At 36.3% G+C, this 24,233-nt stretch overlaps 1 protein-coding gene across 11 annotated transcripts in view; it reads left to right on the top strand.

Annotated features, from left to right (window-relative positions):
- VPS13B (vacuolar protein sorting 13 homolog B) overlaps positions 1-24,233 on the top strand; it is a 427,964-nt gene that overhangs the window by 340,382 nt on the left and 63,349 nt on the right. For 8 of the 11 annotated variants that reach the window (XM_038130163.1, XM_038130155.1, XM_038130158.1 and 5 more), the window contains 4 exons: positions 4,415-4,614; positions 7,207-7,414; positions 7,748-7,950; positions 23,702-23,898. In XM_038130163.1, coding sequence (XP_037986091.1) covers positions 4,415-4,614; positions 7,207-7,414; positions 7,748-7,950; positions 23,702-23,898 — 808 coding nt within the window. The remainder of the gene's footprint in view (positions 1-4,414; positions 4,615-7,206; positions 7,415-7,747; positions 7,951-23,701; positions 23,899-24,233) is intronic. The other 3 variants (XM_038130164.1, XM_038130161.1, XM_038130162.1) reach the window with 1 other exon arrangement.

Raw genomic sequence — 24,233 nt, forward strand, 5'->3', positions numbered from 1 at the left:
AATTATTTTCACAGCTTTGTTACCCTTTCTTCTCAGAAGATGGTTTGTCAAGGATGCTTGTCAACAGAGCGTTGTAACTGTGGTATAACTGCTCAGTATGTGATGTATCTACAGTTTTCATGAGAGGAAAGAATTCTGTAGATAGTTGTATCAATATATTAGATATAACGGTGTATTTACATTTTAATTGCTGTCTTAATGTCAATGACAATCTGAAAGTAGCTGCTGAAGTTACAGAAGTGAAGAGTGAATATTCAGAATCAAATATCACAGACGATCACTTTAGTAGAAGGTAGTAAGGAATACCACTTGCTAATTGATCTTCAGCAGCAAGATTGCATCTCTACCACGCAGGCACAGAGGACCCCTGGGGGAGCCTGGAGTTCTTCCTTCAGAGGGCACCAGGATCCCTTGGGTGGGAATACATTCAACAGGCTGCTGCTGGCAGTGAGACCACATCGCTCACGTGCCTCTGAACCAGCGTGGCTGGGTCTGTGCTCTGGGACACACTTTTGCTTCTGAGCTGCCCCAAACTCAGAAAAGCAATTTTCTTCATCGTGCTATTGTTTGTAGCAAAGCTGCTGGCTTTTCAAAAGACAGCTAAGTGCCAGTTCAGTGTCGTTTGCTACCTTTGTTAAAATACATGTGTTTTCATTTTCTTAATTCTCTTGTCCCCTATTGAAGTTTGCCAATTAAAATCATGCTCTGTGTTGCATTAGGTGACAGTGCAATGAACCAAACAGCATTTGCAGCTAAGGAAGAGCAAATGCGCAGGGAATAATAGAAGGAAAACAGCTCCTTCTATATTTCTACTTATTTCATTTGGAGTTGATTCAGATGTCAACACTGAAATGTTTTTGAAAACAGAAAGTCCATGGTTTAAGTCAAAACATTGTCTTTCCCTTTGTTAACCAGGAAGAACAAACAGAGCTCTTTTTTAATACCTGTGTTGCTTAAACCCTAAGTGATTGTTACTATAAGGCACGGATTGTTTTTATATATTTACTGCATCTATTAAAATGGGCCAGCTCTTTCTTTTTCTATTCACACAAAAGGATTTATGCACTCACAGCAGTTTAACAAGGATGAAGCCTCCTATTATTGACAAATGCTAATGCAACTCTACTATAATTATATATAAACCCTAACCTAACTGTGTAAAACTGTATTAGGGTGCTCAGATTCTGTGAGATGTCATTCTAAATCTTAGCATAAATCAAGTATATACTGACCAAAAAAATGTTAGAATATCAAAGTAAATGTCTTCAGGTAAAATTTTTTCACTGTTCTGTTGTAATGATCTCCACCTTTGATTTTGGAGCAAGGTAATTTTTTGAATGTGACAAGCTAGCTACTTTTAAACCCTCCCACATTGTTTCCAACCATATAAAAATACCTGGATATTCCTTTTGAGCATATGTCATCATAAAGGTAATCCTTGCAATAGTACACAGAAGCCTGGTCTAAGTTCTCTTTTGCTCCATTACTGTAGATGTGTTTTGTGGTGCTGTTGTGTTTCTGGCTAGAGTCTGACAGGGGAGGGCTGGCAGCATTTTTTAAATGCTGTCCAAAGCAAGTGCTTCATATTTATTAGTCTCTTGGAGGAGTATTTTAAAAGTCATGAAACTATTTGTTCCTAAAAGTAAATTATTGCACGTACTGAAAAGTGCATTGGTGTTCATGAGCCATGGTCCAAACAGCACAAGTTAACTTCTACATGTCACAGCAATCATTTATGAAGATGTATTGCTTCTTTGTGCTGCCATCACAAGTTCACTTCAAATGGAGACTTTGATTTAATCTGTTGAAACTGAAGGCAGACTTCCACAATAGAGGTTTGTGAGAGATGCATTGAAGGACTGACTGAAAATAGTGTGTGGGATGGCAAAAACAAGGGGAAATTATTTTGCATCTTTACTTTTCTGGGGTGATCGCTTTAGTCATGGGAAAGCATTTCACAGACTGAATGTATACTTTTAGGATTTCCATAGTAATAGTACCCTACTGGAACGTCTCTCAATCACAGAGATCTCTTTACTAACTACTGCTTTTTAAGGTTTATGCATACCTGTTCTTAATTTTTTTTTCTTTAATCTTCTTCACAACATCACAAAAGTTTGTCTAAATGCTCTCTGCATTGCAGTTTTTCCAACAGTGAACAGTGGTTTTTTATACTGAATCACTTCATCTCTGAAAGGACATGTTGGTACAACTGCTAGAAGGGACAAGGGTGTGATTCTTGTCTACACAAGAGCACTCTGGGTCACAGCAAGAAAAATAAAAATCTCTTCCTAAGTTCCTGAGCTTTTCCTGGTATTTGTAGGACACAATCCATGGATGTGTCTTGTAATATTTCATGTATTGAAAACTAACCAACACTTCCTTATTCTTAATTGTTTCTTCATTTCTCATTGTTTGCTTAGCATTTGAGAAAGGCACTGCTGATTTTGAACCAGCAGTATTATGTGCTGAATGCTCAGTTCTGCTTCTAAGCTGTTGGATATTGTGTTTTCTTTGTACTTTGTGGAGCTGAGATGACAACACAAAGACACTGCAAAGCATAATCCTTCCAAGTGTAATCCCAGTGAAAGAAAACATAAATAAAACCACTTGTATTCTGGCATTCCTTCTCCCCTTCTGTTATTTCTGCAACTTGGCACATATTCCAATAAAACTATAGGAAGAAATTTCTCTATATTGAAGAATTGTGCAACAGTTACCAACAATTTCTTCTCTTTAAAATCAAAATTCCATATAGAATATGAAAGAAAAAAAAAAGGAATTTCCAAGTATTGTAGTGCCTCTTAAAGTAACTAACCATAGCAGGTTGTCAGTGTGTGTTAATGATGCTTTTCTTGATTATCACTGAAATTCGGTGTCCAGAAACACCTTGAACAGATCTGTCCCATAAGCCTGTTACCCATGAGAGCAGATGAAGGATTTCAGAAGCCAGCCTAAATAAAAAACCCCAAAGCTGGAACTCCTTTTCCAGTTGGTGACAGCAGTCCTGTTGATTGGCGTGGGACAATGGTTTGTTTGAGCCCTTGATCATTCTTACTAAACTCCAGCTGCTCAAGGGAGAGATGGTTTAAGTTTGTGGTTCCTACTCAGGTTGGACACAATTCAATGTGGACATTGTTGGATCACCTTCCTAGTGTTTGCTGGTTTTTAAAAAAATATGCAATGTATTTCCTTCCATTGCAAAAAATAGTGCTCAGTATTATGAAAGTGTAAGCCCCACGATGCAGACAGACTTCTTGGATACTAGGAGAGATTCATAGGGGAACTTTTCTTGCATGGATTCAAAACAGTGAGTTGTGTTTCGGGGGGATTTTTCTACCAGCGAAGTTATAAAAATATGAAATCAAACTGTACCTTGAAACACCCGTGTGTAAGCCTTAGGTGTTTTTTTTTAATCCTTTGCCTTTTGTAAATATCTAGTTTCGTTAGAAAAATAAGCATTATGTGCATTATAAAGTCAGGTGACATCCAACATTCAGAGTGTTGAGTCCAAGTATTAGCACCAAAGAAGATAAAAGTTAAGCCAACCTCAGATGTAGTGCTTTCCATGTAAATATACAAAAGAAATAAAGATATTAGGCATGGTTTATTTTATTAAACAGTGATTTGCAGTCAGTTAAATTCACAAGAACTGGGATATTTCTAGATGATGTTTCTATCCTCAAAATATTTGTCTTGAGTATGAGAGTATGTAAGTTCTGTCATAAATGTAATCTGCCATTATCATTTTTAGGTTTTATGAAGCTATGTAAAGTTCAAAAGGTTATGATATGAAAACTTTAAATTCTTTTCTCAGGAAATGTGCATTATGTGTTTTGAGATAAGCATTTGTTTTGAATTATTTGAATTCAAACGTACCCTTCTTCTCCTGCTAAGTACTCCTAAGTCTAGCAAGGTGCTATGTTATAGTAATTAACCTGGACAAAAGCAGAAAGAACTGTTCAAAATCTCTATTTCCTATCAGTTTGAAAGATAATCAAGTGAAGTTTAATGAAAAATGTCTCTTCTCATAAGCCTTAAAATACTCAGAACGTAAAAAGTCATGTCTTGGCAAATGGTTCTTTGTAAGGAATGTGGATGAGACGTACCTGCTCTGTTACAGCAACATGCTGTAAAGCCTGGTTGATAGTGTGGGAAGAGCAAGCTAAGTAGAAAAAACAGGAAATTAAAAAAAAAAAATTACAAATCTCCTTGCTCATCTGTGATGTCCTTCCTTGGAGACAAGAGTGATTGTCCACATAAGTATTTCCATAAAAGTCAGTGGCACTACTTGTGTGAGTAATGACTTGTGGGCAGGGATCCCCAGGCTCAGGTACAGTGAATTCAGGAAGTAAGCACAGAAATGTTGGGAGAATAACTGCCAGTGGGATTAAATTTCTCTTTCTCCTTTTAGGAATCCATGGATCATCTTTAGTCCTTGACATAAAAGATTTCTTAATTAAAACAAGTCTCAAAGAAAGAGCGAAATCTCTGATTGGCCCTTTTTGCTGCTCTGTTAATGTGGAAGCCAAGTGGTGTAAGCACAGTGGTGATCCTGGCCCCGAGCCATCTGTTCCAAAAATCTACATTGATTTGAGAGGAGGACTGCTGCAGGTGTGTATAAGATGTTTATGCTTGTGCTGTTGAGCTGGACTGGCTTTGGATGATTGAGTTTTCAAAAATAAAGTTCATTAAACCCTTCACATCCTACGACTGGTTGCTAGGTTGGGGATTTCTGCATGTTTGGTTTGGGTGGTTTTTATTTTACCTTGTAAAATAAGTATCTACTCTTTCATGTAAACTGTTGATTGAAAAATTGTGTACTGTGTTTTGGGTTTGATTTATTTTTTTAAAAAATACTGCTTAAAGCCTGTATTTTAGCTCTGTGTGTGTGTTCCTTAAAACTACTGGATCAAATTACTAACACTTAATATCTAGGGTCATGTTCTGATGGGTGTGTGTTTGTCTGTCCATGATCTACGTGTCTGTACTGCCTAGGGGTAGCCCTAAGAAGTACATATCCTTTCTTTTTAAACTTACACGAATTTCTCAGGGGAGTAATTGTAAACTGTTGCTTGTAACAATTAATACTCAGTTTTCTGTGCTATCCTCTCCTCTTTGGAAGTGCCCACAACTTGAAATTAGTCCAGGAAGCTTGGGAGTTCTTGAAATGAAAAATAGATTCTGTGGGGCTTAAACAAGTGAGCTTTAAGATACGTCTTGTTTTAATTATTTTTATTATAGTATCTATACACACCAAACGTTTTAAAATAAATGCATAAATCAAGCATATAAAACACAAAAAGGAAATTTTGACATTTAATTGTGTCAGTAAGTTTTTTCCCAGAATTGGCATTAGAAGGTCTTAAAACCACAGCCCTGAAAACAGGGTTAATCAGATAATACAAATTTAGAAAAAAATATATCTTAAGGAATCAATAAAGTCAGTTTGTTTCTTTGCTTCTTTTTTTATTTGTTTTTCACAGGTACTTGGCTGACTACCTGTATGTGTTGGTAATAAAATGCTTATTTTTCTTCAAAAATTTTGGGTTTTGACAAGTACCAAAAAAAAATCTATACATCTCAGAAAGCCCTTTATTATTAGAGTATAATTCGGGACAATTAACTTTTGCAGAAGATAATTAAGTGTTTGGTCTGGCAGAATAGATTTGAGAGTGCTGACAAAATCATTAGCAGTTCTGGTTCAAATTAATTTATTTATGGCTAATGATTTTACCAGCTCTAAACATGACCTCACCTATCACTGTTAATTTTTATTGCATCAGAACCTTGAGAGCTTATGTAAAATCAGTGCCTCATCTCTGAATATTGTAGTAGGAGTTCCATGCCCTGGAGTTCCCTGCTGCCTACAAATGAATAAAAGTGTGAGATGGAGAAAAATGTTCATCCCACCTCTGTCAGTGGGGAACTGGGGCCTCTGGGATTGGCTTAAGGTGACAGAGAGCTCCATTGAGGTGATGCTAGAGCAGGTGTGGGACCCCGAGACCAGAGGTACTCCAGAAACCACAGTGGAGAGACACTAAATTCAGAGGATACCTACCTAGCCTGGGAGTGTTTAGCTCAGGACTGGCTGTGGCTGTGTTTCCAGAGGGTCTTGGTTTATTCTGTGGGCTTACTTCTAGATGCAGGGCAAGAAAAAAACTGCCCTCTTGGCAACTACACCATCTTTAGGCATCTTTAGATTTTTTTTTTTCACGTTTGAAAATTGGTATTCCCCCTCTGAAAAATTTGCACTACTCTTTATGTACATGCCTGACTTGTTGACAATTCTCACACCCTTACCATGACTTTTAAGTTACAGACTGGGCATCTTGACTTCATCCCACACTGGTTCCATGTCTAATTTCTGTATTGCTAGTTGTTTCTTTGTCTTCCATGGTGCTTCAAGGCCTGCTTCTGCACATGAAGTCTCAAGTATTTGTTCCCGTTAATATAATTCTGTCAAACAGGAGCTTGAGTTGAAAAAAGCAGCAATGCTTGTCAAAGCTGGGAGAAAGGAATGCTTTCTTGCCTTTTATTTTGCTACTAAGTGTGTGAATCTTCTGGACTTTGCACGCCCAATTTTATTAGATATTTTTCTGTATTTTTGTTTTAAACTTTAGAAAACTTTGAACTTTTAACCTCACTTGGAGGACTTACAGAAGACCCAATTCTAATGCTTAAATTTGTGCTTAAGATGATCTTTCATGTGTCTTCTGTGGCACATTCTTTGCTGTGTCACTTAGTTTTAAATATATTCCGGAATTCCAGTTTTGGAGCAACAAACTCTTTGAAGAGTTTAAACTTTGTATCTGTAAGGGGTTTTTGTCATGTCTTAAACTGGGAAACCTGTGACCAGTCTTAGCATTATGTACAGTTCTTGAATATAACATTTAAGATCTGTGGTCTTCCAGGCAGCATCATTATGAATTGTTAAATGGTAGGAATTAATGTTTTCCTTCAGATAATCATAAGAACACATTTGACAAATGGTTTTGTAAGGATATTTTGTTGCTCCTGTCCTTTATTTTAAAATTAAGAATGCTTGCAAGCAATTAAGGTGTAAGTAGAGCAGACTCAAAGCCATATAAAGTTCCTGTTGTTTTGGGGAGGTGTTTTTCCCTTCAAAAATGGCTGAATGTTTGCATGTAATTTTTTAATCTTTTCACTCTCTCTCTCCTTTTTTTTTTTTTTTTCTTTTTAAAGGTTTTCTGGGGTCAAGAGCATTTGAACTGTTTAGTTCTTCTCCAGGAGCTTCTGTGGCAGTACCTGTCTAAAAAGGGCAGTGTAGAGACGTTGATACCTGAACGTACACACCCAGAGTGTTTTTCTGCAGAAAGGAATCAAGCCTCAAAACCTGAGCATACCTCAGATGATCTGAGAACAGGCCTCTTCCAGTACATACAAGATGCAGGTAAGAAGGATATAATTTTGGCTCTCTTTTTTGTTTCCTTTTTTTTTCAGATTATAATGTAAAAATAGTAGTAACCTATTGGACATTACTTGCCTCTTACAATAAATAACTTTATATTTTTTGGAAAAGCAGTAGAAAAGACATCTGCTAGAATTAAAAAAAAAATACTTTAAAATACTTTTTTGATTTCTTTCCATTAAGCTGTAATGTTTTAAAAGTCAGGGAAATTGCTTTTTTATTTTCTCTCCTTTTGATCCCGAGGGATTTCTTTTTAATCACTTTGGTTTCATAAACCAGCATGTTTCTTTCTAGAAATTGCATAACAGATTATAGCTTTCTTTCATTTGACAGAAGCACAAAAGCTGCCCAATGCCTATGAAGTTGTGTTTTACAATGAAACTGAGGATAGTCCAGGAATGATGCTGTGGAGATATCCAGAACCTAGAGTGCTCACTCTTGTAAAAATTAACCCTGTTCCTTTTAATACCACTGAAGACCCAGATATTAGCACTGCTGACCTTGGAGATGTTCTTCAGGTGGGTAATGAGTTTTCTACTTTTAGTAACAAATGAAAATGTTACTGCTGTAAAGTGAAACTTTTCAAACTCAGATTTATTAAAAACGAGCACAAACAAATGTCAGGAGCTCTATAAAGCCAATATGAGGTACATTGCACAGCTTGAGCATACCTTTAGTTTCAAAACTACTTGTATGAACCTTTTACCCACTTACCTCTGCAGTTTTTATGTTGCATAATCAGCTATAGCCAAGTTTATCAGGTTTAGTTTGTGAGCATACAATTTTTATTCTTTCTTTTTATGGTTTCATCCATCAGTCTTTGCATAAAGACTTCATTTGGTTTGAAACCGAAACATGTGAGGAAAGACCTGGTCAGAAATTTCCAAGATCTAGGGGAATCATTGAAGTAAAAGCTCCAGTCTGGTAGTTCTCTCCTGTTTCTGTGATGGCAGATGGCTACACTGCTCCTAGTAAGATCCACAGGGCAGGGGGAAAGGGTCTGTTTTCTCTCATTTTACCTTTTGAGAGCGTTGAAGTAGACAGTGCAGTTTGACTGTGTGAAACCATGGAACTTCTCTTTGAAGGAAGGCTGAGTGCTGCAGTCTCCATGCCCCAAAAATAGACCATACCTCAAAATTACACTGATCCTTAATGTGCTGAATATTTTGCTTTCTGATGTATGCAATTGGGTCATTACATTTTCTCCTGTCTAGTGTAATTCTTTTTAAATGCACTTATTCCTCGCATGCATATTTTGATTTTACCTCAATTTTAATTCTGGTAATCTCTGTTTCCCTCTTGTATTACGAATTGGACCTGTCATTTTTTAAAAATTTCAATCTGGTTGTTAATCAGAATAGTGTTGTGATTCAAGGGAAATAAATATTTCCCAGTTCTTCTTATTTGTTCAAAACTGTTGAATTATATTTCATTATTGCTGTGATGTTAAAAATTGCTTTTAAAATTGAATTATTCACCAATATGCTTTGAGTTATGAATAAGTAGGATAATCTTCCTCAGATAAATGGCATAATGTTATTACCGTGCACATACTGTTGGTGAGATCATGTAAGTGTCCTGCCAATTTCTTTGCCCTCTAGACAGCCAAATGTCAGCTCCTTTCAGTTACATGAAAATTAAAATTAAATGGAAAAAAATCAGCTCCACTTGGCATGAGGTTTGAATCAAAGATCAAAATTGTGTTATTGTAGGCTGTCTTGATGACCTATTAGTTTGCTATGAAAGCCAGCATTTTGCCTCCTTTCAGGCTGGTATTTTTGGAGCACGGCACACTAAGGTTTTGGTTTAATTACATTACACTCCCACTATAGATAACAGACGTCATGAACCATTATGTAAGTGCTTGTGCAACACTATGGCCCTGTCCAAGGGGAATATCAGCTCTTCTTCAAGTGGGCATACACAGCTGGACTTTCAGTAGCACACAGGTTCTGCTTTGTGCTTCCGTACGACGGTCTAGAGAAGAGAAGATCCAACTCGCCATCGTTGCCTCAGAGAGTGAGAAGCACCCAGCTACCAAGGGTCAGGTTCTGTCAGCCTCTTCTGATGTTCATGTAATTCTTCAGATTTCTACCACCAGAGAAAATAAAAAAGATATCAACCAAATTAGAGGATATCCAGTCAACAATTCTGCTTTGGGCACATGATATGCAGAAATGCCTACAAGAATATCCACACTTTGGTTGTAGGCCATTAATCATGGCAGTGATTGTTGCCTGGCTCAAGGTGGTGATTTATGACATTTTCCAGAAATGGCCATACACCTGATGAACAGCCATTCTAAACATGGGCAGTGTGCATTTTTTTATTAATCTTAACAGAGTTATGTGGGTGGAATAAGTAATACAGAGGAAATTTTTTATTTCTTTAGGTAAATTGCATTTTCTAAATACTCATATCAAACTTCAGCTTCTAATTTAAGTTAATCATGAGGCCTTTCATCCGCTCCAATTTTTCCCTGTGTGGATACATGTTAATTAATATACTGTGGATTTAGTGCATAGGGAAAATTCATTAAATACAAAAAGAAAAAAGATAAAGCAGTATTTATTTTATTCCATTCTTGAAATGAAACATTAGAGGAAACATCTGCAAGCCAAAGACTTTAGCTTTTTTTCAAAAAAGGATCTAAAATTAAAAACAATAATGATACTAAGCTATATTAAAATATACTTTAAAAACTTTCCCAGGATTGGGGATATGTTCAAATGCAAGGAGGACCCATAACGTCCCCAGCTGTGTTACCAGTCTCCCTTAATCCTCTACTTCACAAAGATACAGTCAAAGGTGCCCTTCTGTAGTTTGTCTTGCATTTTTGCAGGTTTTTTCCTTGACGTTTCCCAGTTGCATGTTCTTTCTTTCTGAGTAAGTTGCTATGACATTTCATCCAGCTTTCTGTCTTTGTTAAACTTTTAGCATAACGTTTTAATCATGGGTAGGTTTTAGAACTCTGTATTGTTACAGCTATTATTCAAATTCCTGGAACTTGCAAAAGCTTCACCATAAAGAGGATTTTTCTAAATATTGAAGTTGTGTGTTATCTGGTACAGCCCAAAGATAGAGAACAGCTTCAGATTATAAGAGTTGAAATGAACTATGTTGTTTCTTTTGAACCTTGCCTTTCTGCTATTTCTAAATTGCCCCAAGAGCTGCTTTCCTGTGCTTTACCTTGTGTTGTTGCAAAGGGAAGCAGTTTCACTGGTCAAGTTTGTAATACTTTGTTTTTACAATCCAAACATTGCTGCTTTTATTTGTCGGGGGGAACAGGCAGAACTGATGTCTCTGCCATGGCATACCACCTGGCATTTCTTTAGCAGTTTGAGATAGAGCTTGGATCTAATAGTTAGAAGGAAGTGAGAATCCTAGATCCGATTGCGAGAAATTGCAGCAGGATTATATTTCTTCGAGGAGGTGGAAAGTATCTGAATTTGTTGTTTTCCCTATTAAACAGACATGACAAACTCTATATAATCTTTAAGCCCTTGTTGTCCCATTTTCACATGTTGTAAATGTCCTTTGGCTCTGTGTGATTTACCATTCTTTCAGATAACTAGTATTTGAGGAAACACCTTTCAAAGGTGAAGAATGGTATTGACATGAGAATCATATGCCCAACTCAGGACTAGAGGGAAGTCCAAACTTGGAAATGTTTCACATAATTTTTTTAAAAGGTAAAAAGCAAGATGAAGTAGCAATTCCATTATTTTTAAAATATTGAAGATTGATAAAATGATAAGTCAAAAAAAGGGATGCTCTCTGAGACTTCTTCTGTTATAACAGATGATATTCAAATTATTCAAGTAGACTGCTGGTAAAAGGAAGTCTTGTGGTTAACAATGAGCAACTTCAAAGCCTGTTTTATTCTGTGCTTAAAGAAATACATGTATGTCTTTTGCTGTGAGAAAAAAACCTACTGATCTTGCTCCAAAAATTTAGTTACTGCTACATTTAGGTCACTCTCATGTGCAGATAATTTCTGTAACAAAAACTGTGCAGGTGTTTATAAATTTGTCTCAGTGAGTATTCACATGTGAAGACTTAAGGCATGCCACTGTTTCCCAGTTTAACATTAAACTATATTCTATAAAGCAACCAGCTCATCATTACGGGGCAAAGGTCTTCCAATTGCTCTATGATGGTCTTGTGGTGTGGCGGTTGAAGTCGCAATCTGTGGGCAGTGATGATTCTCATTCCTATGAAATCTCACCATGAAATGTGTTTCACCCAGAACTTTGAAGCATGTTAATAACCTTCAAGCAAATTTTGGTTTAGAATGTATGTTGAAATGTCTCCAGAGATATCAGAATTTTAGAAGATACATGAGCATCTTTAGGAACAAGAATGGGCTGGACAGTCTCAATTTTAGAGTAAGGGTTTCATAATGTCTCTCTTCATCTCCTAAATGATGAGAGAATTGGCTTGATATGGCTACTAGGACAGTTGAAAGAGAATTGGTGGCAATTTCCTCCCTTCTGATTGATATGGTTGCCTTGGAAGTATGGCATTGGGAAGAAAGGAGTAAGAGTAATTTCTGATTTCAGACAATAGTTTATTATTATGCATATAATTCCACTGTCCCAGAACGTAAAGAATAATTGAATAATATATTCTGCATCATAACAAAGACCTGTATTTCAGAGCTGTTGTGTGATGTTAAATTAAACTGTGCTTTTACAGTTCCTTGGATCTGTCAGGTCCATATCTGAGAAAGGACAAGTCATCTTCATTTCTGTGATATTTTTAAAATTCAAAAGAGGGAAAGCAGGAAAAAAAAAGCAGAGAAAAATCTGTTGCTGATTCAGTAGTGACTCTCACATTGTGCAGATACAATATGAAGCTAGCTACATTTAGATTATTTAACCTCAAAGAAAGTTCTGTTGAATATTTGTGCTGCGGTGCTTAGAACTGTACTTGCACTGTGTGTCTAGTTTCCCCAAAGTCTTCTTGTGTCTTCCTGCAGCCTTAAGAATCTCAGATTTATGTTTATCTTTGCCTGTGATACTTTTCTGATGTAATCTGGCTTATATTTTTATATCATTTATCTTTACCAAGAACAAGGTTGACAGGTTTAGGTTGGCAGGGGAGACAGTAAAGATTGGGTGGAGCTCACCAAGGTAGGGAAACAGTTCATATGCCATCAGGGAAATACTCTGCTTTTCTGTACAGGCAAGTGAACGGGACACACAAATTATCTCCTATACAGCTGGAGGCTTGTTTTTATCTAGTGAACCTTTTACAGAGATTCTCATTTATTGTCATTCCATTGTAGAGTTATCTTTCCAATGAGGGATGTTGCTGGCACTGCCCCATATCTCAAACAAAAGCTATGTATTGTCACAAGAGTATTTACCCAAGTGGCATGAATTTAAAAGCAGGAGAAAAACAGATTTATCTAATCAAAGTAATCATACACTGTGTAATGTTCCAAATTCTGAGTTATCTGATTTAGTTAAGATGCATCACTAACACAGACTTAAAATTCTTTCTCCTGGATTGTCATCCAGTGGGAGATGCAAGCTGTTAAACAAAAGAAAGATAAACTACAGCATTTGCTCATTTCTCCATATGAAGTTAAAATAAAATATCTGCTGAACTATAACCCTGACAGGTTTTTGTATTTGAGGATGTTTCCCTTGTGTACCTGCCAGGATTCCTATTGCACGCACGTGTAGTCAGCATTGTAACAGCTGATGAAACGATGAATGCGTGCTGAGGTCTCCTTTTTTGGCCTTTCTTCTTTATATAGTGTCCTGAGATACAGAGCACAGGTTAGAAAAGTGGTGATTCAATTAACCAAATCTCAAGGTCTACTGAAGAATATTTTAGGGCAGTGAGTATAGTTCTGAGGTTGCAAGGGCTTAACTGGGATTTAATAAGGAAAGACTACGTAAATAAAACCACTGTGGTAAAATTCACACAGAGCATTTCCAAGGGTGGTGAAATCTTTTTTAGGAGAACATAAAATATTTCCAACTTCAAAGGGCAGGGATTCAAAAAATTGTCTGTTACATTGCCTTACATGCATGTGCTGTTTAAATAAAGCATTTGCAAACTTGTGAGTCTGGAATCTGATTTTTTCAACACTGTCATCCAATAAATAGTCATATTCTAACACCTTGTGGCTGTTTAAACAGTGGCTTGAGGAAGCATGAGCTTAAGAATGACTGACATTAGACCTACTGTAAGTCATTATTTCAGGAAGGATTTGACATGACAGTCAACAGGAAAAGAATTATGATCAATGTCAAAGACATTAATTTTTCCTTTTAACAGAGAATACCTCATTTTTGGCTGACTCTGCTTCCCTTTTACTTTTCATTCCCTGTTGGGGCTAAAATATTCAGCTGGGCATTTGAGAGTCTGGGAAAAGTGCTTTCTGGGAAACCACAAATTTTTGATTTATTTCTTATATTCCCAAAGCAACAACTATTTTGGAAATCCAGATGATTTGTGCGTGACAGGTTAGTGATCTAAGGTCACGGTGTTACAAGATAATAAGCTGTAAAGTTCAACCATGCTTCTTGATAAACCTGTTGGCTTGCAAATTATTGAATCTACTGCCATGCAGTCCAGTACTGTCTTCAAATAATGGGACTTTTTAGATGGATGAAGAAATAATTTATCTGGCTGTTGTGAATTGCTCAGAAGGCAAATTTGGTGTTTTGTCTGCTTTTTAAAGCTTACATTTCTTGTTAATTCTACCTTTGGATGTTATTCAAAATTACTGTATTAGTCATATTACTACTATATAAAGATTCTGTACAGTGTTTTTATTATTTCTCTACTTTGTGAAGAGTTGCAACAAGCTTGAAAAGAAGCAATTATTACTGAACATACCTGATCATAAACTAGAAGTGTAGCAAATGCCATTTATTCTAATGTAGGGAACCTCTTTCTCAGCAGTAGATGCAGTGTTTCTGTTTGTGCAAGAGTACAAAAATGGGTGCAGGGAACCTCTTTCGCAGCAGTAGATGCAGTGTTTCTGATTGTGCAAGAGTACAAAAATGGGTGCAGGTCATTACATGAACAGCTGGTGTGTGTAAGAGGCCTGTAGGTTTGCTTGTAGCTTCAGCCACTTACACTTCAGATGATCTGCAGGCGAGTAAATTTTCTGATCTGAGTTTTGCACATGTTTTCCAAAGTTAAGACTCTGGCTATTAATTATAAGTATTGTCTTCGTTTTCTTGCAAGGAAGGAAATAGGGACTAAAGAAGTTGGAGTCTTAAGCAGATGTTGAAACAGAGCCTGGTCTCCTAAGGAATTCCAGCTTTAAATACTATTTGTGAGCTTCCTTGCCTGAGAGTAGGATTATCTCAGACTTTACTATTTTGTTACTGGTTTGTGTGTGTATAATCTTAATTATTTTGCAGTGTGATCTTAGTGTTCCCTGCATCAAGATGAGACCGTATCGTTTGTCCTAGAGTTTCCCTGTGCAGTCTGCAGGGAGTTAAGCGTAACTTGTTGGGAATGTTAATGGAAGTTGTGCATAATTTGCCTGTGCATCACAGTGAAATTTACCCTTAGGGGTTACTGAGCCAGTGAAAATTCTACCGGGTGCCAGAGGACTGACGAAACCATCAGATTATATTAATGACAGATTTACACTCTCCCTGTGTTCTGTACTCTTCCGATTTTGTGACTCTGATTTATGAAAGTCTGCAAACCCAAGTCCTTCCGGCTGTACAGTGACTTTGTGGTGCTTCTCGTAGGAGTCAGGCTTTACTGTGGTGACAGTGTGTGGTCAAAATCACTCATATACTGAAAATTAGAAGGTACATTTTCTGTTAATAGACTGGTAACCTCAATGGTCAGAGGTGACTATGTGTCTACATCATAATGCTTGTATTATTAGTAAACACTGAAGCCTAGAAAATTAAAAACCTTAAATGAAATGTGGAAGATAGTTTCTGTATCAGAAAGAGACAGTAAAAGGTGTTGAAAGAAGTGGGTGACTCTCTAACATAAGATCTCCAATCTGTACACTTTTCTCAATACCTGAAACAATACATTAAGATCTAATTAATTAAAGAAGTGTTGTTACTTTTGCTGTTCAAAAGGCAAGCGATCATCACATAAACTCAGTCTCAAGGTGAATGACAAGTAGTAGAAAAGTTTGACACTTAGCAGTACATCATTTTCCTGTATAAAGTTCTGCAGAAATCTCAGTTATAGCCCAGTGCTATTCTGTGCTTTCTTAAAAAAAAAAAAAAAAGCTGTTAGTGTGTTTAGAGTAATTTTTCCATGATGAAAAAGCCAGTATCTGTGACAGATTGCATTACTCCACACACCTGCATTTGCTCTGAACCTGCTAGCCTGATAAATTGATAAGTTGGTCATATGTTGTTTTAAAAAGGCAAAGAACGTAGTCCCTAATAAAAGAATGCTACATATTTCTTCTAAAAGGTTAAAAAGCATTTCTCAGGGCTCTTAAATTACCATATTCTGATACCAGGGGAAAATAAAACCTGGGCTTAGAGTCATGTTTGTACTTAGAGGGCTTTCCGGACAGGAAGGCAATCTTGATGCAATTCAGTAAGCCACAATACCAGTGGGGCATCACAGGTGAAAAAATTGCAGCTGTACCCCTCACCACAATGTATTACAACTGTACAGTGGAATATTTCCTGTACAGAAATAGGGCTTGGTTAACTTTGTTTCCCAAGAGTAGATCACATTAAAATGTTATAAAATCATGATTTCCTGCATTTGAATACTTGTGGTTTCTCAACTGGTTCCAATATTACAAAAGGTTTTTTTATAGCTTCTATTAGTTGAAGATGTATAGAAGCTTTTTTCCAAAGTCAGCTAAAAGGAAGTTATGTATTTTTAAAGAACAATTTTTCTCAGAACACAAGAGTTTTCTTTCACATCTTTTCATTACAACTCTATTTGATATTTATTTTATAAACTGCAGGACAGATGTAAATTTAAATAAAATGAAATAAATATACTAATAGGACTATTAGTGTATATGTTTAATGAAGTTTGAAAGAGCCATAGTATATGTTATTACTCACATAGCCAAACAGTAGTTATTTTCATTAGTCAGCCAAAGACCTCAATATAGATAAAGGAAAAAATTAAATCAAGCAGATATTGCATGTTAGATTTTAGAGGGGGTATTTGTAATTTAAATGTCCTAGCTTTAGGACCAAATTTATTTTAAAAAAAAATCAAAGAGAAGTAAAGCAATTCTGTGAATAAATTATATGACATAATTTTGAAAAACATTTCCAGTTGGGGTGTCTGATTATTCCAGTGTTGAAAATTAAGAGTGTACCATAGTGGAATAAATTTTACTGCCTGGAATATATAGGTATGTAGCACTTCAAACTGCTGTCAAAATACAGAAAGCTGTAATGAAAATACAAAGGAGGTTGAGGTGGCTTGGACAGCAAACAATTTGTGCAACTAAATAATTTTAATCCTAGAACTACTGCTAATCCTAAAACTACTTATACAAGACTATATTTTTACCTCACTGTAAGCCACCTCCCTTTTTTTGGTGGTTTGGTTGTTTGGTTTTTTCCTTCATGAAATGGGGATATTGGTGGTCTGTAGCTGTGCCAGGAAGGTCTGTTTTCTACACAGATACAATACAATCTTAGCTCTGAGGAAGGTTAAAAAATATTATCTAACAGGCAAGTGGTTTGTAGCATGATTTCACACTGTGAATCACACAAGACACACAGGAATGTGGATGTTGAAGTATCCTACATTTGCCCAAAATGTAGGTGTTCTGCTGGTCAGATTGAATTGTGTATGTTGTCTGAACCAGGCATTTTACAACCTTCTATTCTATTTAATATTATTTTTCTTTGGAGCATATTTTCTACATATTACATTATTTTTCTGCAGTGTTCTTTTGCTAGTTTTATATAAATAATACTTCAAAATCAAATTTAAAAGTAATGTTCCTGCTAGTTATTGCCAAGACTTTTTTCCTTATAAAAATCTGCATAAAACTTTTTATTTCCTGCTACTGCAACTTCTGTTCACCTAATGAGAAAATTATATTTTTTAAGACAGTTGGCCCTAAACCAGTAAAATATCTTAATAAAAGAATAGCTTTATTACAGAGCAATCAGTTTATTCATGCTCAGGAAGCTGAAGTCAAAGTCGCAGTCTGGGTTGGTGTCTGACTCAGAGTTCTAGTTTGTGTTGTGTTCTGCCTCATTCACTGAGGTGGCCCTGCTTGCAGAAGATAAAACACACACACACACTTCCTGTCTTCTGTGTGCATTTTTTTGTGCAGTAATTGTTCCTGGACCAAGAATAGCTTAATTTCCAAGAGGAAGCACCCACGATCTGAGGGACTGAGATTCAAGAAATGAATATATCTCCTGTAAAAGCTTCTTTTCTAGCAAATGCATCAATCAAAAGGAAGCATCACTGAAAGAAACATTAGGCACCCAGCTGTTAATATCTATCTTTCTTTTTCAACTGGACAAGATGTCTTTTCCAGCCTAGGATCTTTAGCATGTATTTAGTTTTAAAGTTCACTTTTTTTGTACTGAGTTTTAAAATCATATGCTTCAGTAGTTAATACTGAAGGCATAATACTGTTATACAGCCTTCATTCAACAACCTCAAAAAAGTAGGCTGATGGCTGTAGCTTTTTCCTACAGACAAAAAGATGTTTATGAAAAATATGGGATTGGTTAAGAAATGGAGATATTTTAAATATTTCTCTCCTAGCTGGAAATGATGTCCATTTCTGAGACCTGTTAGCATTCTGACAAAATGTATGTTGAATAATAGGTATGATCATTTATGGTGACCTGGCAGGTTGGGGAAGTCCACTGATGTTGGCTCTCTGCTCAGCTGTAGAAATGCACCTGTGGACAGATAAGTGGTGTGCACCCAGCACTTTTGAAGTCCAAATTAGCCAAGAACCCTCAAGCTGGGAGGATAACATCAGCTCACAGGAAAATATAGAAGCATGTTGTCATCTTGAAATTCTTTAAAAAGCACTTAAGAGTCAACACTCATCTCTCTACCAAGTCTTAATATTACACATAACCACTAGTGGGAAAAAGGAGTATCTGTAAAACACAAGGATGAAATTACCAACACAGCATTAAAGACTGTGTAGCATTTCTTGACCCCCCAGTTTCCAAGTAGGAATTAAATTATTCTGGTACTGATAACGTGTGACACAATATATGATGAATAAGAAAAAACACGATGACATTGTTGTGCTTTAGTGGGAGTACTTCATGTTGGTTACTAACATGATACTGTCTTGCTGATAGGTTAACAAGCGGGAAGGATATTACTTGAAGTATGCAGGGTTTTAAGTGGATTTTCAGGTTTCTCATTGTTTGGCCTTTTTGGGGGGGAGTGATGTGTATGTTGGAGGTTTCAGCTCTGCTCAAATCAGAGATGTTTTTCATATGTGTTAGTGTAATATACATGAAATTTTTTGTCTTAAAATAGAGTGAAATGCGATTCAGAGAAAACAGGAATCTGCTCTCTTCTAACTAAAAAAGATTTTTGTTCCAAGGCAACTATTTCTGAACAGTTGTTTGTTTGTGTCATGTACTTAGCCAATATACCATTTTCCTTCTTCTTCCAAACACTGCCATGCCGTTTTCAGATCTCCAGTGTCTACAGTTCACAGCAATAAAGAGAAGAAGGAGCAGCCTTCAATTTCTCTGCTTAGAGTTTGGACCGTTTCATACAGCTTTTCATTTCTGCTTCTAACCTCTGTTGTTAAACAGAGATGCTGCTGAAAAATAAAGCATTTGACTGTGGTTTTCCTCCCTATTGCCATAATAATCCTTCTAAATAAGTGTGTTTGCCACAGTGTGTGGTTTTCTAGCAAAACAGAGCTTGGAGATTCTTGGTTAAATCTGAGCTCATGGTTAAATAATACTTTTATGCACACTTAAGTGACAGGTGAATACAGTCATTGCAATTAAAACTCTTTGAGAGCTATGGAAGAGGACAGAAAGCTGCAGGGAAGTGTCTGCTGGAGAACCAAGCAAAAAAATTAAATTTGCTTTGTTTGTGTTTGCTTTTATAGAGGCAGCCCTAGTGGTCACATTTTCTAAGAGGTAACAATTATATGAATTATAGCTTAGGTTTTGTTCAAATATTTTGAGGTAAAACCATACTTAATTCGACATGTGGGGAGTTTTTTTGTTGCAGCTAGTTCACTTATTCCCACTGCTAATGACTCAGTTCTGGCATTATAACCCCTTTCCAGGCTTTCACAACTATTATTTTTGGCAGCTGATATTGCCCAGAGCTACCATCTTTCCTTAAACTTATCCACATCAGGCATTAGTAATAAACCCCCTAGAAAAAATAAAGCTAGATATGTAGAAATCAAAGATTCTAAGTCAACTAAGTCTTTTGCAAGCTTCAAACTAGAAAGCTTACAGTTGGTGTAGCTCCAAAGCATGAGCTGTATTTTGTATAGGAAATCACATAATGTGTGTCCTTGATTTCTAATCTTTAATGTGCAGATGATGCTTTGAAACAAACTGTCTCTTGCTCTGATAGATTTCTTGACGTGTTACAACATAGTTAGAAAAAACTGTAAACAAAAGAATGAGGAATAATCTTTTCTCCTTGCTGACCAGTCTGCATTAACTGTTCACTGATGTTTTTTCTGGCTACTCATACTGCTGAGTTCAGCAGTCATTCCTGTGCCTTTCCAAATTTCTCATAATTCACTTCAGAATTTTTTCCTGCACTGTACAGAATCGCAGGATGGGTACAGTGGAAGGGTCCTCAGTGGATCCTCAGGTCACACCTCCCTATTCAAGAGGGGTCATCCCAGAGCACATGGCACAGGAATGCTTCCAGGTGGTTCTTGAATATCTCCAGGGGGACTCTACAATCTCTCTGAGTCACCCACACAGTAAAGTTCTGCCTCATAGTCAGATGAAACTTCCACTGTGTTAGTTTATACCACAGACCACAGCCCTGAACACCAGTTACAAAGTTATTACTTCTTTGTGGCATAATTGTTTTCATCATTATACTTAGCCATCTTTTCCTCAAGAAGAGTTTCAATACATCTACAGCCTAATAAGTGGGTGGAAATACTGAAGTACCTTTTTTTTTATTTAGATAGGATGTGTGAAATCCCGTTTAGGTTTTTTCAAGTTTTGCTCTGCCTTTATTTTGAATCTTTATTTTTAATTTCTCTATATTATTTTCATCTATCCTTATTGATAGTTTTATGGTTTTTGCATTGTAGTGCCACTTAAAAATTATCTTACTGTACTCTTGAACTTGTTCTTCCAGCTCATTAATCTAGTGGGAATAGAATTACTCACCCTGCTTAGCCTCTTTTAAAATGCCCATTGCTTTCTATTCTCATGCAATTTTATGAGATTCTCATTAAGGAAAGAGTTTTGTTTTGAGATGTAATCTAAGAGAAATAAATATCCTAATTAATAGCTTTGATAGCTTTGTGAGACTTTCACTGCACACATATTACTCACTAACATTGATAAGAAAAGGTAGTTCAGATTTTGATAGACATTAGGAAGCACAAGACCAAAGCAAGTATTCAAATATATTTAATCAGGTTCCTAAAAGAATGCCAAGGTATTTTAAGGACTGAGATTTAAAAGTATGCAGAAATAAATATGCCTGTGTATAAAGTATCTATGCAACCATGAAAGGCTGCAGACTTTTATCAGAAATGAAACAGATCCTTTTATAATTATGTCATTCTAAGACTTCATGCTATAGGAAATATGCCAAGTGTTACAATACTTAACTAAACACAAATGTTTTTTCACCAGTGGAGATTGTGAAGGTTTAAAAAAAAGAAATCTATGAGAGTGAATGGCTCCACAATGTAGTATAAAAGACAGCAGATGATGGAAGAAGCTCTTTGTGTGTTCCTAGTTAACATAGGGGAGTTCTTCCAATGTGTCCAATGTATCCATAACTGGAGGGTAGGAACATTGCTACGGTAGTGTAGCCACCTTGAGTGGTTGTCCACGGGTGTTAAACACTCAAATAATTTAACACTGACAAGTTCTGAAAAAAATCTAAAAGTCTAGTGGCACTGAGAGCAAAAATAATTGCTTTACTGTGACTTTGAAATATGGCCACCAACTTAATGTGGTATTTCTTATTGATGCTGTTGTGCACCGCATTATTGTACAGTTAGCAACAGAGAACCGAGATGAATGTTTTCTGGCTCATCAAGCCCAGCCTTCTCCCACTGGGGCAATGCTTGTTATTTTCTCCATCTAATTAACAAATCAAGCTTTCAAAAATAGCTCTCATGAGCACCAAGGCTGCCCTTGCACATCCCCATCTTTTTTTCTGTGGAGTTTCTAGCCTTACACTTTATTCGTAGGGCAACTCAAATTTGACACAAAATTTCTATAAAGCTTTCTTCTATTAAATGTTTCTCTCCTGAGGTGTCTGGATGGGACAATTATGTTCCTGTTGTTTAATTTCATTTAGTCTTCAACTCTCCACAGAAAGAGTTAATACAGTTTTAAGAAGAAGAATTGGAAATGTGACATACTTCAGATGAGTCCCCACTGATGTCTTTTGCAAATTGATTATTATTTGCCTCTCACATTTGGAAATATCTCACCTGTTGTCTCTCAAGATGGTAGTTGCTTTTTCCAGGCTTCATCATACTGCCTCACACTTTTCCAGCTGACATTTCCAGATCTTCACCTTTTCCAATTGAATATGCAGCTTATAAACAAATGTGTTGTTATCTTTACACAGATGACATGTGGGTTTGATGTTAAATCAATCCCTTTTTCTCACACTCTAGTCTTCAAAATTAAATCAGCTTTCCTGATTGATACTGCAGTGGTACTCTGTGTTACATACATTACTGGCATCAGATGTTTACTGACAGTTATCAGATAATTTTGTTTTGTCCTACATCTTGAACTAAAACAATTTTAGAGACTGTGGTTGCTTTTTTCAGGCTTCACATATCATTGTGGCTTGACAGATGTAGTTAAAATCCACCTTTCAGGCTCTGTGGTTCCACATGGTAATTCCTCCAGAATTCTTTGGTGATTATTTATGTTCCTTTGCCCTCCCTAGCTTGAACCACTGAGCTCCCGAATTTTCATTCTTAACCTTCATTCCTGTTAATTAATCAGCTTACTGTCATCTCCATCTGCATTATAATCTTTACTGAATAACAAGGAAGAATGCTTACAAAACTTTTTCTAAATTTACTTGCATCTCTCCCACATTCTTACTTTTTTCCTGGTTATTTATGTATGTATGTCTATACACCAGGATGAAACAGGTAATAACACATACATATGCAATTTCTTCTTTCTATTTGCTTTATGTCAGCTTGACTTTTAGTAATCTTGAGCATGTACAGCTGCCATACCTGTGGATTTCTGCATCTTAATTCTAAAATCTTCGTAGCTGACTGAATTTGTGTTTGTTTTAAATTTTTAAATTCATATTCTCATTCACTTTCTTGCTATTACAAAAAAAAAGAAGAAAAAAAAAGACACAACTCTTCAAGATCTATATTTTTACTAAATTTGGTTTTCCATTGCCTGTAGAAATGCCTATAATAACTTTCTCTCCAATTCAGTGATACATCCTGAAATAATCCAAGTGGATTATTTGCAGACTTAAATTTAGGGATGTAATTAAAGAGAAGCCACTATGTATTTATTTGGTTTCATTTGCCTTTATTTGTCTAAATAGTCCTTAAAAGAAAAGATCATGTGCTTATAAGTGCTTCATTATTTCACCCAGGGTTTTTAGCGGTGTGTTGGCCCACCACAAAGTGTTGTGTTGTCCACTATAATTTTTTCTCTGCATCATTGATTATTTTAATAAACTCATATTTTGTTATGTAATAAAACTAAAACATTGGGTTTAAAAAAAACCTTATGATGACTAGAGTGTCTTTGATACCACAATGTGTAGACATCTGATGGATTTTTTTGGCTGCATAATACAAATAATGTTTAGATTAATTGTCTTTGTTATTCATGGTTTCCATGGTTTCCTGTGGAACAAGCAGCTATTTTTGTACAGAGGAAGAGAAAATTGGAAGTGTTAGTCTGCAGTGATGTTCTAAAAACATTTTCATTTAAGTCAAGATAGCACAAGATCCGAGTAATGGTTACAGTTAAGATTTTCTGTACAACCATTTACTTTTATTTAGTTCAATTAGTTTTACACTTTTAGTGAACAGATTAAACTGCATTAAATTAGCAATCAAGCATAAACTAATTATGCCTTCTCGCATAATTATGCCTTTTATCACAGGTTCCTTGCAGCTTGGAGTACTGGGATGAGCTTCAGAAATCATTTGTTGCATTCCGGGAATTCAGTCTATCAGAAAGCAAAGTCTGTGAGCTGCAGCTGCCCAGCATCAGCCTTGTGAGCGATCAGAAGGAGCTCATAGCCTCTGACCTGTGGAGGATTGTCCTCAACAGCAGCCAGAACGTGGCTGATGACCAAAGGTAATTCTAAAGGAGGAGGAAAAAAGATATCTAATGCTACACTCCTGAGAAATCTATTTCAAGACACGTAGAAATTAAGATACTTTTTTAAATATGTGATAAGAGCAGATAGTCCTGCACGATCTTCAGACTGTGGCTCATCTTTACACAAGGGCATGGAGTGTGCACAAAAAGAGCTTTCCTTTAAGTTCATAGGCAGCCTGGCAACATCATAACCATCCATTTTTTGAATACAAGTCTTACTGAAAAGTGCAGACAAAAGAAGGCTTAGGTGCAATCCATCCTGTAATGTAGTAGTAAACATTCTTCTTCCATGCAATACTTTCACATCACCT

This window comes from Motacilla alba, chromosome 2 (genome assembly GCF_015832195.1).
Source record: "Motacilla alba alba isolate MOTALB_02 chromosome 2, Motacilla_alba_V1.0_pri, whole genome shotgun sequence".
NCBI lineage: Eukaryota > Metazoa > Chordata > Aves > Passeriformes > Motacillidae > Motacilla > Motacilla alba.